Here is a 15,824-nt window from a genome sequence, read left to right on the forward strand (position 1 = left end):
TATGTGTTATAAGCACTTTCACATTGAAGTAGAAATGTAAATGTTTAAATGTATGTCACCATATTTTAATTTTTAGATCTTCCACAAAAACCGGAAAGCATCAAAGTAAGAGACATTGATCGTGAAGCAGTTGGAATTGAGTGGCAACCTCCTCATGATACAGGTGGTCTACCTATCACTGGTTACCTCATTGAAAAGTGTGATACAAAGCGTATGGTATGGACCCGTGCTGGAAGTTGTTCTGGACATAAGACCTCACATCGTGTTGGTGGGCTTGCTGAAGGGAGTGAATATTTCTTCCGAGTAATAGCTGAAAATGAGCTAGGCGTTGGTGATGCTATTGAAATGAAACAACCAGTAGTTGTCAAGAGTCCATATGGTATGATCTTTTGACATTTTGCTAAAATACGTTGTACTGTAACTGAAAATATCAGTTTAGTTATATGTTTTGTCACAACTGTTTTAGATATCCCATCAGCACCATCTGGAACTCTGAATATTCGAAATGTTACCCAATCATCTGCTACATTAGACTGGCAGCATCCACGCAGCGATGGAGGAAGTCCCATCAAAGCATACATTATTGAAAAACGTGAAGCTGCTAGGGCTAAATGGCAGAAAGTGGCTACAATTCGACCAACAAATACATCATATACAGTCCCTAATCTTGATGAAGGATTCACCTACCAATTCCGTGTATTAGCACAGAATGATGAAGGCTACAGTCAGCCACTAGAATCTGATCATTCAGTTTTCATTCAGAGACCTCAAGGTAACATTAATAATCCTATTATCTATGTGTCCTCCTCAAAATATGATAATATCCAAATGTATATATTGTGATATTGTCGAATTGATCTATCTATGTATCAATAGTAATAATACATATTATTCTTCAGAAAAACCAACCCAACCATTGGGACCGATCCGTGTAAGTGATGTACATGCAGATCGCCTCTCGATTTCCTGGCAACCACCTCGTGATGATGGTGGTGCACCAATCAGTACATACAAGTTGGATATCAGTGAAGATGGAAAATCTTGGCGACCACTAACTGAAGTAACATATCCAACAAGGTTATACACTGCTGGAAACCTAACCGAAGGTCAAAAGTACTTCTTCCGTGTTGCTGCACAAAACCAGATCGGCCAAAGCCCAGTTCTTGCATCAGACTACATTATTCCAACTAGAGCGATTGGTATGTGAACTGTTTCAGAATCCTAGATAAGTAAAAGAAAATATGAACTGATTTATCAAATCAATTTTGTATGTTGTCTGTGGAATCCATTGTTCTTTAATGGTAAGAATAAATCCATTTCCATTGTAGAGCCACCTATGCATCCAAGATCTCTAGGTGTTGCTGATGTGCGACGTGATTCTGTTGGTCTTGAATGGCAAGCTCCCAAAGGAGATGGTGGTGCACCAATAACTGCATATGTGATAGAGAAATATGATGGTCGTAAGGGACGTTGGAGTCATGTTGGGCGTATACCACCACATGAAACAGGATACAATGTCCGAAATCTGGTCCCTGGTGCTGAATATCACTTCAGAGTGAGTGCTGAGAATCCTGCTGGAACCAGCACACCAATTGAACTTCCAACCACTGTAATTCCTAGGAGTCCTTATAGTAAGTTAATTCCTAACAATTTAAGTAAGATTCACCTCCTGAATACAGTAACTGAATATATCATGTTTGATTTATAGATGTGCCATCGATACCAAGTGGTCCTTTAAGACAAATAACCACAGACAATGAACCATTCATTGAATGGAGCCCTCCCGAAAGAGATGGTGGTTTACCAATTATTGGCTATTTGATTGAGCTAAAGGAAGGTCGACGTACATTCTGGTCACGAGCTGGCAAAGTTGATTCCAGTACAACAAGATTCCCATTGCAAGGGCTTGCAGTTGGCAACTCCTATTTAGCCCGTGTTTCAGCCATAAACAAGGAAGGACAAAGTGAACCATTGGAATCTGACTTCATCACAACTCAAGAGCGAATAGGTATGTTTATTTGTGAATATTCTTTCAAAAGCTTTAGAAAATAACAGTGAGATGAAAATGAAATTGAAAATTTGTATTTTTATAGCACCACCTACACCTCCAGTTATGTTAAGGCCCACAAAATACAGTCAAGACACTGTGCAACTTGACTGGAAAGCTCCATATAGTGGTTCACGACCACAGAGCTATCGTATTCGGGTACGAAGAGATGGAACAGATACCTGGGAAGACATTGGACGTGTCGATGGTTACAAGGGTAGTTTTACAGCCACTAAGTTGAATGAAGGTGTTGGTTATACATTTGCTGTTGCAGCTGAGAATGATGCTGGGTTGAGTAACTTTGTGGAATTAGATAGTCCGATAATTCCAAGAAGACCTATTGGTAAGTTGGTATCAAATGTGTAAATCAATCTTAGCCCATGTGAGATCGATTTCATGTATTTGAAATAATTTCTTCATGTTTGCAGAGCCACCTTTGGCCCCAACTGGACCGCTCCGAGTTGCTGACATTCAGAAACACTCTATTTCATTGGCCTGGAAACCACCCACAGATGATGGTGGTGCCCCAATAAAACATTACCTGATTGAAAGAAGAGAACCATGGAGAACTCTTTGGACTCCTGTTGACCGTGTACCTGCAGACACATATGAATACACTGCTCGGAATCTAATTGAGAATAATGAATACCATTGGCGTGTCTTGGCTGAAAACGTGAAGGGTTCATCTCGTGGATTAGAAATTGATACTCCTGTGATCCCAAGAAGCCCTTATGGTAATTATGGCGATTGAATTATTTCAAACCTTCAAGAATGGTTAATTTCTTAACCAATTCTTTGGAAAAGTTATAGGTCTATAAAAAAACACATTTTTTCACAGATCCTCCTAAAGCACCGATCGGTCCAATAGAAATTGATGAATACACTCGCAACTCAGCTACACTATCCTGGCAACTTCCAAGTGATGATGGTGGAACACCCATCACTGATTATATCATTGAACGACGTGATAAAAAGCGCATGACATGGGTGAAAGTCGATAAAGTGCCTGCGTCTCAACGAAAATGTATTGTTCCTAATCTTGTTGAAGGAAATGAATACATTTTCCGTATTTCTGCAGAAAATGCAGAAGGTATGGGACCTGCACTGGAAAGCTCAAGTCCGTTCAAACCTATGAGACCTCCATCCAAACCAGATATTCCAGTTGGTAGATTACATACTTCTCGAACATCTCCAACAAGGGTTACCCTAGAATGGAGTCCTCCGAGTGATGACGGTGGTGCCCCTATCCAACATTACCTGATTGAACAGCGAGGGGTAGATGAAACAGACTGGAAACCAGCAGCTCGTGCTTCTGGACGTGCCACATCAGTCGATATTCCTGATTTAACTGAAGGTAGAAAGTACATGTTCCGTATCAGAGCAGAAAACTTTGTTGGATCATCTGGCTATCTCGAAACAGATAAACCAGTCATGCCAGAAAAACAAAAGGAAAGACCAACTCACCCAGTAGGTCCTTTGCGTCTGACTGACATCCGACGTGACAGAATGACTTTGAATTGGACACCACCTAATAGTGATGGAGGAGCAGAAATCACAGGTTACCTTATTGAAAAAAGTGAAAGTCATAGAACAGGCTGGATGCCTGTTGCTTCAGTGCCAGCTACTGATAGGAGTTATACAGTATCACACTTAAGCGATGGTCACAAATATTTGTTCCGAGTGTCTGCAGAGAATCGTCTTGGTCTTGGGCAATCACTTGAAATGAAAGAGGCTGTCGTTGCAAAGAGTCCTTACAGTAAGTTAAACACAAATGTATTGTTTTCATATTTTCTTGATGGGTTTACTGAAAAATAATCTAAATTGGAATCATTGAAATGCTGACTATCATTACTTTTAGACCCACCACATGCACCTGTAGATGCAGATATTGTAGCAATAACTGAAGACAGTGTAACTTTGGAATGGACACCGCCAGATCATGATGGTGGTGTGCCAGTTACAGGCTACATTATTGAGAAACGGGAATCATGGAGAACTAATTGGGTGAAGGCTGGATACGCTGAGGCATCGGACCGACGCTATCGTATTCCAAATTTGTATGAAGGCAATGTGTACTACTTCAGAGTCACAGCCGAAAATGCTGAGGGAATTGGAAAAGCTCGCCAAATTCAACAACCAGTAACTCCACAAAGACCAATAGGTGAGTTTTATAAAATCATGCACAATTTCTCAACTGGAGAATAGTAAACAATTTGTGTTCTAAGTTGTAATTACTCTGTAACATTTCAGAACCTCCATCTGCACCGACTACATTGGATGTTGCTTACTTGTCAAGAGATGCAGCTTCTATTGAGTGGCACAGACCTCGATATGATGGCGGAGGGCGTTTGAAATCATTTGCCATTGAAATGAAAGAAGGTCGATCAGGTGAATGGCAGCCTGTTGGTCATGAAGATGCTAACTACAACTCATATATGATTGACAATTTGCGTGAAGGACAGGAATACTTCTTCCGAGTTGCAGCCAAAAATCAAGCAGGTCTTGGTCCGTGGATGACATTAGAATACCCTACAATACCTCATAGACCAATGGGTAGGGACTGTATTTATGTTATTTATTTCTTGCATACCCAGTTTAACTACTAAAAGATATTAAATGATCAAGCATTTTCAGATTGGTCTTTCATTGTGCATTGTAATGTTCAAAACATTTTCAGAACCACCGAGCACTCCTGCTGGTCCACTTCATATAAGTGATGTTACTGAAGAAAGTGTTACCCTCTCTTGGGAACCACCAGAACGAGATGGTGGCTCTCGAATCTCAAGCTATCTCATTGAGAAGCGCAGTTCTCGTCGACCTGATTGGATATTTACAACACGTGTGAAACCGGATCAAACAAAGACTGTTGTCAGCAACCTCATTGAAGGAATTGACTATTACTTCAGAATAATGGCAGAAAATGATATCGGTGTCAGTTACCCTCTTGAATCTGAAGTGAAGGCAATGCCGAAGAGTAAATTTGGTAAGTATCTTTTAAGGATTGTTATTTTTAATATTCTTTTTGTTCTTTTAATATTGTTGCTATGCCAGTACTAAATTAATTGATTTCTCCTGGACTACAGGTCCACCTGAAGCGCCTCAAGGACCAATCAGAGTACCTGTTGTGACAAGAAACAGTGCAACAATTGAATGGGATGCGCCAGTCAATGATGGTGGTAGTCGTATTCAGCACTATATTATTGAGAAACGTGAATTATCCCGACGTATGTGGGTTCGTTGTGGTACTACTGATGCCAGTGAGCGTACCACTACAATACGCAATCTTGAAAGTCTAGACTATACGTTCCGCGTCAGTGCTGAAAATAAGCATGGAGTTGGAGCCCCATTAGAAATTGACACACCTGTGTCTTTCAAGAAAATATTTGGTAAATACTGGACTATTTTATTTCTTCTAGAAAATGTCTACATAAATTGATGTTTTGAAAACGTATATTTTTCGCTATTCCTAGATAAACCAGCTCCTCCATCAACTCTCCATATTGCACGCATAACCCCATCATCAATCGTGCTGCGATGGGACCCACCTGTGAGTGATGGGGGATCAAATATTACTGGCTTCATCATTCAAAATGACAACCAGGAGACGAACAAGTGGGAAACTGTAGCCGAAGTTCTAGCTCACACCTATCTCCATGAGGTTAAGAACCTGAAACCTGGTGATGAATACTATCTCCGTGTTATCACTAAAACCAGTAAGGGTACCAGTGAACCAATATGCATGGATTCACCAATACAGCTCCCAAAATTAGAACGCAATGGTAAGTTTTGTTTACTATTATCATATCTGAGCATCATATACTATTTATATGTATCAGTATGAATTGTTTGCTTTATACACATTTCTACACAAATGAGTGAATTGAATGTATTTATGAGGTGTATCTTTAGAAAGTATCATGGTATAATTGTAACCTCCGCTGATCAGGGTTACTATCTTTTTTCTGAAGGTATTCACAATTAGTTCCGCCCATTTATTCCTCATTGGTTACCGATAGGTATCTTTACCCTATGCAGTATAATGTTTAGAAAAATCTGATCCGGTTATAGAACAGTATTACGTACATACTCCTAGTTGTGTGTGTTTTAGCAGAATGATTGGAAGCAAGTGTTGGAACTAAAAATAAATAAAACACTGCAATCTGTGTTCAACCTCTGGAAAGCTCACTTTCTCACCAGAGAAGAAAGTGTATATTGGAAACTTCTTCATTTCTCAAAACACGTTATTTCCACATGTAATTATATTCTTATTTGGATTATTACTTAACCTCTGTAGAGAGACCTTCACCACCAGCTGGTCGACCAAAGGTTCTGAAAACAACAACAGACTCCATCTCTATTTCATGGCAAGAACCAGTCAGTGATGGTGGCTGTCCGATATTACAATATGTCATTGAAAAACGTGATATGTCCAGTCGTTACTGGGTAAAAGCATTGCGAGTACCTGCTTCCAAAACCAAATGTGAAATTGATGGTTTACATGAAGGTGGTGAATACATGTTCAGAGTAATAGCTGAGAATTCGGAAGGACTTAGTGAACCATCCCCTGCATCAGAATTAGCTACTTGCAAAGCTCAAATCAGTAAGTAAAATTTATTTCATGTTTCATAGAGTTATTTCAAGCAATATGAAAACAATTTTAGTGCAACTACTATTAGATAGTAGTTCTACAGTTAAAGCTCTCAGTCTGATGTTAATTATGAAGATTTGTTTTTTCCATATGTTTATTTGCTTTGTGATCTTCTACCTGCGATAATCCATCCTTGTAAACGCCGAAGTAGATAGCAAGCTTATTCTTCCTTGCAAAGTCAGACATCATACGGTGCGAGCTGTATGGAAAGCTTCAGAAGTAATGAACTTAGTTTACAAACTGGTGAATGCTGAATATGCTCTCCGGCAATACTTGATTTCAGAAGAACTAATGTTTATCTTTGAAAGTTGTTGCATGAAGGTCATTTCCACATACCAGTTTGGCTTAGAACATCTGAAAATGTTTTTGCTTGACTCTTGATAAACTCTGATTAAGTGGCAATTCTTGTTCCCACTCGACTATTAAATTCCACTTAAACTCTTATACAGAGATGTAGTAAAGCTGTTACATCTACAGCATATACTGTAATTTATGAATGATATCTATACCCACTACTTACTTTGTATGTGTCCGTAGATGTAAAAAAAATTTTATCTACTCAAGGTTGTGATGAGCATTATTTTTAGTTATGATGGATATGCATTTACAGCAGCTGTTATTAGCCAGACTTTTGTTTATAGCTGCATCTATTTGTGTCTATATAAACTGTCTAGTTACATATCATAATTGTGATATGATGAAATCAAGCGAATGCTTGAAAGTAGAATTTTCCTCACAAAGCTAGCTATGGAATAAGTAGATTTGGTATATGTTATCTTTCTCTTCTCTTCTTCAGAAATGACTCCTCCAACCTTTGTAGAAGATTTGAGGGATATCAACGTTAATGATGGCAGTGATGCCACATTCCAAGTTGAAGTCCAAGGAGAACCAGAACCACAAATTAGATGGTTCCGTGAATATAGAGAAGTGTATGACAGCTTGAAATGCAGAATCAAGAAGAAGGGTAATGTGCACACTCTGGTTATCTATGAAGTTCGACCTGAGGATATGGGAGCAATTGAATGTCGAGCCAGTAACATCGCTGGATCAGTTTCCGTATTTGCTCAGTTAACAGTATTAGGTATGATTTCTTGTGTTTAGTGAGTTTAATCATCTTTGAATTAATTATGTATAAAATTCTAATTTGACTTTGTAGCTCCTCCACAAATCAGTTTGCCGAAGCGATTGCAAGATGGAATCATTTTCACTCGTGGTGAAACCATACGCCTCAAAGTTCCAGTCCTTGGACATCCCCTGCCAGATATAACTTGGACAAAGGACAATGAGGAAATTGAACATGGTGGTCGTATATCAGTCGAAGCTACAGATCGAGATACTACTGTCAATATTCATTATGCTGAAAAGGGAGATGGTGGGCTCTATACATTATTAGTAGAAAATGAACTCGGACAAAAACATGTTACCTTCCCGGTACAAGTTACTGATCGTCCTGATGTACCTGGAAAACCAGTTGCTTTTATAAAGGACAAATACACTGTTGAACTGGAATGGCCAGAACCAATCAATGATGGTGGCTCATTTATTCTTGGTTACTTCGTCGAACGATGCGAAATCGGTTCAGATTATTGGATTAAAGTTGCCTCTCCACGAACAAATCATGCTTACATTGAAAGTTTCACAGAAGGAAAACAATATCGATTTAGAGTTCGAGCGGAGAATGTCTATGGCGTCAGTGATGCTAGTGAGCCTTCTGATGTCGCCAGTAAGATTCAAATTTCAAAAGAACCAGTTGACTACAACAAACTTGGTAAGCCTTGTTCAGTATTAAGTTATAAACAGTTGTTTTTCAGCAGTATATCTAACTAAATTTTGCTTGATTCCAGTTGATCCTAATCTGCCGTACATGTATGTTGATGGAGACAAACTTAAGCGAGATTTTGACAGTAAATACATCATCTGTGAGGAGCTTGGAAAGTATGTTAGCTACTTTGAGTCTTTTATTGACAATGAGATGTGAGTTTTCTATGAATCGTACTTTCAACGTCATTTCTACATTACAGGGGTGCCTTCGGTGTTGTGCATAGATCAATCGAGCGATCCACTGGAAAGACTTGGGCAGCCAAGTTCATTACATGCCGTGCTCATGACAAGGAAAAGATCCGTCATGAGATTGATATCATGAATGATTTGCATCACCCCAGATTACTTCAGCTCCACGAAGCCTTTGAGCAGCCTGGCATTATGACTTTAATACTTGAATTGTAAGTAATTGTTCTCGTTAATGATCAATGGTTTATCATCTGTGGTTAAAGTTTTCAGTGTTAATCTGTCTGTATCTTTTCAATAGTGTGTCAGGTGGAGATTTGTTTGAGCGCCTGGTCGAAGCAGATTACAGTTTCACTGAAGAGGACTGCATCCATTACATACGCCAGATTTGCCAGGGTATCCACCACATGCACAAACACAAGATTATGCATCTAGACTTGAAGGTAAAAATGATAGAAAATGAAAAATTCAACAATATAACTAAATGATAGTCAAACATTCTATAATTTTATTTCTCTGTAGCCTGAAAATGTTCTCTGTACGACAGAGACTAGCAAAGACATAAAGATCATTGACTTTGGTCTTTCTGAACGAGTTGATCCTGAAAAGAAGATTCGTGTCTTGTTTGGTACTGCTGATTTTGTCGCACCGGAAATTGTCAAATATGAACAAGTTGGCCTTGCGACTGATATGTGGAGTATTGGTGTCATCGCATACGTTCTGTAAGTATTTCACTGTAAATTTCTTTTTTCAATTGTCACAATGCAGATCTGATTTTATTTTCTTTTATTTCATTCATTTTAGATTGACTGGACTTTCGCCATTTGGTGGAGAAGATGATAAGGAAACATTTGAAAATGTGATCAATGTAGACTATAGTTTTGATGACGAGGCATGGGATCGAATATCCGATGAAGCTAAAGACTTCATTTCCAAATTACTTATTAAGGAAAAGAGGTAATTCATAAGCCAATTGAATAGAGGTATTTAGGTCGGCAAGAAATTAACAAATATTTGTTTCTTTTTTTCAGGAAACGCATGCCAATCAAAGAGGCGTTAGCTCACCCTTGGTTAAATGTAAGTGGACTCCTTCTATTAAGTCTCAATGTAAACCTCAAATCTTTTTTATGTCCCGCATACATGTTAATAACTATTTGTGTGTACAATAATCCAAAATTATGGTTGAAAATTAAATACTTTGTTGAGTGTGCTTATTATTATTGCTTTCCGCTTTCCATTCTAAATTTAAATCAACTTCCTTATTAGAATATTACTATTGATTTTTCGCTCATTTAACTACTGGGTAGAATCACCGGGTAGTATCACTGTAGTATTATGCTCATCAATTAGAATTTGGAGTGATTTCGTATCTGCTTACATATGCTGGCTGTGTCCATGTTCTAGATAATCTGAAAACAACTGACGATAAATTTGGTTTTGTTTTGACAAACTGGCCAGTTTATCGTCATGTTGTGGTTGATTTGCTTTTGTCTAATGTTTCTAACATTTTGTCTGTCGTATCTTTTGCTTTATCAGCCAAAACCAAGAAGGAAACCAACTGTAGAGGTATGTAGTGCTTGTAGAAGCATATCGCTTTGTTATTGATTTGTTGCTTTTGTCCAAATCAAGTTATTGTTCTTTAAGTAAATGAATACTGTATATATCCTTATACATTTTGTTTATTAGTGTATTCACAATTTTAATGAAATGTACTGGTTTTCACATTGTATATTCATCTTTGAGCCTTTATATATACACTTTCACAGTTTCTCTGTAAATGACTTTTGAGATTGTATCATATATCGTTCAGCTTAGATATCATATATTTTATGTAAACTTTTATTAAGATATTTATCTAGCATAAAAAACATCTAATCACAGTCAATTGCATGCCACATTCAGAAGAAGTTTGAATTTTCAAATTGTTCCTATATTGCTGCATATTTTGTTTTAATTATATGTAGCCAATCAAATTTGAAAATATTTACTATTGAAATGGAATCAATGTTTTCATATCTAAATCCGATATTGATGTATTTGTTGTATTTTAGGGATCAACTGAATTAAAACTTACAAGGAAAAAGTTGGCTACAACCAATCATGAACTAATGCTTACTAAAAGGAGATATCAGGTAGGTTTCTTTGGTATACTTTGATAAACCTATAAGATTTTGCTGTACTCCACATACCACATATAAATATACCTTTTCATTTGCATTGTTAATCATGCAAATTTTCTTACAAATAGCCTCAAGCTGAACAAATCCTTGGAATTGGTCGTCTAGCTGAAATCAGCCCAATCTTCCGAAAGGTTGGTCAGGAAGGTGTTTTTGAGAGAACACTGACAATGGGTGAGTTTACAATGATAATTGGACATGAATTTGATCGATTGATACGCTAATAATCTATACATTATCCTTCTTAAATCAATTTTCTAGAATTGGCTGATTCTGAACCAATCATATTAAAAGAGCTGAGTGATGTTGATGCATATGAAGGCACATGTGCAAGATTCAGATGTGTTGTTCAAGCTCAGCCTCCTCCAGATATTCACTGGTATGATAAAACACAATTTATTTCCTTTTTTTTATTCCAATAAGCTCCTTACTGTTTTTGTGCGTATCATCAGAAAGTGACCTGTATGTATGTTCTGTTAACAGGTACAAGGATGATCTTGTTCTGACACCAGGAGATCGATACACCATGACGTACAAAGATGGACGTGCTACACTTGACATCGATGATCTACAGCCTGAAGATTGTGGAATGTACATCTGTGAAGTTAGAAATGACCTAGGTGCCATCAGCACTTCTGCTGAACTTGAAGTCATTGGTAACTAGAAAAGAAAAATTAATTGCTGCTATGGTGTTTAAAGGGAATCATCACTTATTTACTCATTTATATTTTTAAGGTACTGGTCGTCGACTGAAGAGACGACTTTCACTGACTGAAGTGTCACGTGTGCCTAAACCAGTGGAATTTGAAACTGCCAAGGATGTGGATAATGTACCACCTAAAGTCCGTCTTCCACTTATGGACACTACTGTCAAGGCTGAGGAAGACTTCCTCTTTACAGTTACTGGTAAGTGGCATTACATATCATATCATAAATGTCCACCAATACCAGTATACATTATTAACTTTTTGTTTGTAATAGTTACAAGTCGACCAGAAGCAGAAATAGTCTGGTATCACAACAATACCCGAATTGAGCCAAGTGACCACTTCATTCTGCATGAAGATTATGGAGGCATCTACCGCCTTGAAATACGTGACATTGATGAAAATGATGCTGGAGAATATAAGTTTGTAGCAGTCAATCCATACGGACAGACGACCTCCTCCTGTATCCTGACAGTCGTTGCTAGACTCCCACCTGACTATGAACCACCATTCTTTGTCATGGACCTCCATGATACAAAGATTGTCGAAGGAAGCGCAGTAAGATTTGATGTCAAATTTGAAGGTCATCCTGAACCAGATATCAGATGGTAAGCTATTGTGCGATTTTTTGTCAGATTTTTTCAAATTTTCTTCCTGGAATTAAGAAGATACATTACATGTAATATGATGAGAAGCATAATGGAAATGTTGATAAAAATTTCAGGTACAAGGACAGGAAAGAAATATACCATGGATTACATTATCGCATCCTACAGGAAGATGATGTCACAGTCTCACTCATAATCCTTGAATGTTTCCCTGAAGATGGTGGTGCTTACATGTGTCGAGCGGTCAATGCGGCAGGAACAGCGGAAACTGAAGCTGATCTACATGTTATCAGTAAGTAATTCTTTCAACCTAATTTTGTGTACTGACTGGTATTTGAGGTGGTTTTTGTGATAAGAAAAACATCTTTTATATTTACTGCTACCATCCTTCAGCAGGGTCATGTACTTTGTTCTGTCTCCAATCTTTTGCCACGTATGTGTCTAAGAATTGGTTACTTTTGATAATCATGCATAATCAAAACAAAGACTGCGAGCTATAAGTTACTTCATTTACCTACTTTCTACATCTGAAGATGTTTTCCTTATGTATAAAGTACTCAGAATAGAAATATGATCGTTGTATCAAGATAGATCACTTCCACCTGTAGAATCTGGCTGTGTTGTGTTAGTGCTATTTTCTCGCTGGGAGTTGAAGGAGAGTGGATAACTGTTTTGTCGATAGCATTTCTTAGCGCACAGCTATCATCAGGTTTGCTTCTGTTTCGAATTTTGGCTAGTTTTTTTTCGTGAAGAAAAATCAACATATATATTGAGGATTTCTTCTCACTTACTTGATAAACTCTTGCCAAGATGAAGGAAATATTATTAAAGGATCTAGAAACCGAGGGTAAGGGTTTTTCAGAAAATGTTTCATCATTTTGATTATTGGATTATACGTGTAATTTACTCGTGTAGTACCAATGGATTTATGTGCTAGAATAATCTTATTGGATGAGAAATTGTTAAAGCATGGTAAGCAAAAGGTTTTTGTATAAGGGTCACTTTTCCAAAATATCTGTTCAACAAGAGTATTGTTGTGATTTTACAGGGTTGAGATTTGCTCGATCACCGACTCCAGATTATTTCCCTCATCCACTACCAGAACCTATGCCTGAACCAGAGAAGCTCATTAAGCTGAATCGTGCTCCCGAGTTTACAGTTCGTCTGCGGACTAAAGTCATAGATGAGGGTATGGATATAAAACTTTTATGCTGTGTAGTGGGACGCCCTGAACCAGTTACAAAATGGTACAAGGACGGATTAGAAATAGTAGATACTGAAAGAGGTGAAATAAGGGTGAGTTTTCTTCCTTCTTTATGTTCTGAAACTAGTTTACTGTTACTGGAATACAGCCAGCAAGAGGACCATCTTTCTCACGGTTAAAAATTCTGTTTTATTTTCCTATTTTTAACCTGAATATCTGAGGCATTCCTTCAACATCTGTACTGTATTGTAAACACGTAAAGGTTTATATTTTTCATGTATACTTAACTTAAAGTTTTATTTTTATCCTAGCCTGTTATGATAAAGTTTACTCCAAGCCATATTATTACTCCAAGCTGCCAGGTTAAAAGATACTTAGAGTTTGAGAAAATTATTTTTTCTTTCAGAACCAGTATGGTTTATGCACCATTGATATACACAACGCATCAAAGGAAGATGCAGGCAAATATACATGTATAGCACGCAACTCAGAGGGAGAAATATCTACCAATATGATTCTGGAAATTAGAGGTTAGTCGACTGGTCACATGAAAATGTCTCTATTCTTACTCGATAATAAATCATCTTCATCTTAGAAATGAGTCACTCTATCAAATACCTCAATGTGGTATAGGATTAATGCCAGTCATGATAAGTTTCCTATTCATTTATTTATGCTATGAATTGTAGAAGTAGAAGATTTCTACGCTCCCACTAGTGACTTTGTCAAACCACAGTTCATCAGACCAATATTCAATGCTGTTGCACAACAAGGTTCGAAGGCTGTATTTGACTGCCTGGCAACAGGAAGCCCAATGCCTGATTTTAAATGGTGAGTTATTCCACATCTGACATATAACTGATCAACAATTTTCTATATGCGATGTAAGTGTGATTTTCATTCTTTTTTAATGTTATTCTCATAGGCAAAAGGATTCTGCTGATCTCTTTGAAACTGAAAAATACAAGTTCATCATTGATGGAAAGGGTAATGCTAAACTGGTCATCCGCAATGTTACAAAGAGAGATGAAGCCCTTTACTCAGTAGTTGCATATAACAGTATTGGTCGATCCAAAATGGCAGCAACATTGAGAGTTATTGGTATGTTTGATAATATTTTCATGAAATTAAAGATAACAATTAAAGAATTTTCCTCAAGATTTTGAAATTTACATGTACCGATATTTGAAATTTTTCAGAAAAAGCCTCCTCTCCTGTAGACAGTGGATCCTCATCTAGCAGAGATGGCTCTGGTTCTCCAAGGGTGTCATCCGGATCAAGATCTCCTGATAAAGTTCTGAGAGACTTAACACCTCCAATGGATGGTCGCTGGCCTGTTTTCCTGCGTGAACTTCCAGACAAAATTGAACTTGAAGAAGGAGATATGCTTAGTTTGACTTGTGCTCTCAGTGGTGACCCACGTCCAATAGTAACCTGGTACAAAGGTGTCCGTGAACTGCAGTACAGCAGTCGTCATCGTATAACATCAGATGGATTTACACACTTCACGCTGGAGATTCCATCAGTTTTGATAACCGATCATGGTAGATTCCGCTGTCAGATCAAAAATAGCTTTGGCCAAGAATCCTCAGCGTGTCTGGTGACAGTTCGGGGCAGAGATGGAAAGATTTCGGCTCGGTAAGTACATAGGCCTATACCAAATAATCTCAGTTGTATTTCGAAATTCATTTGACGATAAAAACTATGAATTTATTCTCATAGCACACACCACACATTTGATGACAGCGATGATGATGTGGAATTTGAGCATCGATATGAGTCGTTCAGGCAGCAATCCAGGTCATCGAGTGGAGCTAAAGTAACTCGAGAGACATTTGAATACACTAGTGAATCGTACTCATCTAAATCTACCAAGAAACGTGACACAGATCAGCAGGCATACCTCAGATTACCCGAACGATCAGATAGATTGTTGATTCAAACTGCCAGAGAAGATGAAGTTGGTAAGTTAGAATTTTTACTTTTAACATCTAGGCTTTCTGTACATTTTTCTGCAAACAGAATCCTCTCCTTCCTCTATCCTACATTTGACAAATGTTCTCATAGTCTATGACACAGTTATGTTCCTTTCTTTACCTCAACCCTTGAGATACGTTTGATGTGCACCCTTTCACTGTGTGGTGAATGTCTTCTTAGAAATCGTGTAAAATGAATCAAACACATCAATTTTCATAATCTTGCTGTAATTTTCAGAAGAAAAACCTGATCAAAGTAAGAAGTCATGTCGCATGTGTATCAGTCATAGTATTGAATTATAATTTCACTCACAGTAACAAAATAAACCGATTAAGTCACCGATAGCATAACTTAAGAGATTTCTATACGATAAATGGTATATTAAATCCAATTAACCAATCAATTTAGTATCTTTAACCTTTATCACTTCACTTTTCTTTACTCTGACT

The 15,824-nt window shown here is 37.7% G+C and overlaps 1 protein-coding gene across 1 annotated transcript in view; it reads left to right on the plus strand.

The window, feature by feature from the left end:
• The window catches only part of LOC141899961 (titin-like), an 89,779-nt gene that overhangs the window by 49,907 nt on the left and 24,048 nt on the right, over positions 1 to 15,824 (plus strand). The window contains exons 115-149 of the mRNA XM_074786650.1: positions 77 to 379; positions 467 to 772; positions 900 to 1,199; positions 1,329 to 1,631; positions 1,709 to 2,008; positions 2,094 to 2,390; positions 2,476 to 2,781; positions 2,886 to 3,803; positions 3,906 to 4,208; positions 4,298 to 4,600; positions 4,725 to 5,030; positions 5,131 to 5,433; positions 5,518 to 5,830; positions 6,346 to 6,647; positions 7,492 to 7,776; positions 7,852 to 8,463; positions 8,540 to 8,630; positions 8,717 to 8,917; positions 9,004 to 9,145; positions 9,225 to 9,424; positions 9,507 to 9,659; positions 9,734 to 9,779; positions 10,754 to 10,834; positions 10,951 to 11,053; positions 11,141 to 11,258; positions 11,363 to 11,535; positions 11,615 to 11,785; positions 11,861 to 12,194; positions 12,311 to 12,486; positions 13,243 to 13,490; positions 13,805 to 13,928; positions 14,088 to 14,229; positions 14,324 to 14,499; positions 14,598 to 15,036; positions 15,121 to 15,362. Coding sequence (XP_074642751.1) covers positions 77 to 379; positions 467 to 772; positions 900 to 1,199; positions 1,329 to 1,631; positions 1,709 to 2,008; positions 2,094 to 2,390; positions 2,476 to 2,781; positions 2,886 to 3,803; positions 3,906 to 4,208; positions 4,298 to 4,600; positions 4,725 to 5,030; positions 5,131 to 5,433; positions 5,518 to 5,830; positions 6,346 to 6,647; positions 7,492 to 7,776; positions 7,852 to 8,463; positions 8,540 to 8,630; positions 8,717 to 8,917; positions 9,004 to 9,145; positions 9,225 to 9,424; positions 9,507 to 9,659; positions 9,734 to 9,779; positions 10,754 to 10,834; positions 10,951 to 11,053; positions 11,141 to 11,258; positions 11,363 to 11,535; positions 11,615 to 11,785; positions 11,861 to 12,194; positions 12,311 to 12,486; positions 13,243 to 13,490; positions 13,805 to 13,928; positions 14,088 to 14,229; positions 14,324 to 14,499; positions 14,598 to 15,036; positions 15,121 to 15,362 — 9,120 coding nt within the window. The remainder of the gene's footprint in view (positions 1 to 76; positions 380 to 466; positions 773 to 899; positions 1,200 to 1,328; positions 1,632 to 1,708; positions 2,009 to 2,093; positions 2,391 to 2,475; positions 2,782 to 2,885; positions 3,804 to 3,905; positions 4,209 to 4,297; positions 4,601 to 4,724; positions 5,031 to 5,130; positions 5,434 to 5,517; positions 5,831 to 6,345; positions 6,648 to 7,491; positions 7,777 to 7,851; positions 8,464 to 8,539; positions 8,631 to 8,716; positions 8,918 to 9,003; positions 9,146 to 9,224; positions 9,425 to 9,506; positions 9,660 to 9,733; positions 9,780 to 10,753; positions 10,835 to 10,950; positions 11,054 to 11,140; positions 11,259 to 11,362; positions 11,536 to 11,614; positions 11,786 to 11,860; positions 12,195 to 12,310; positions 12,487 to 13,242; positions 13,491 to 13,804; positions 13,929 to 14,087; positions 14,230 to 14,323; positions 14,500 to 14,597; positions 15,037 to 15,120; positions 15,363 to 15,824) is intronic.

The sequence above is a fragment of the Tubulanus polymorphus genome, chromosome 1 (genome assembly GCF_964204645.1).
Source record: "Tubulanus polymorphus chromosome 1, tnTubPoly1.2, whole genome shotgun sequence".
NCBI classification, from domain to species: domain Eukaryota; kingdom Metazoa; phylum Nemertea; class Palaeonemertea; order Tubulaniformes; family Tubulanidae; genus Tubulanus; species Tubulanus polymorphus.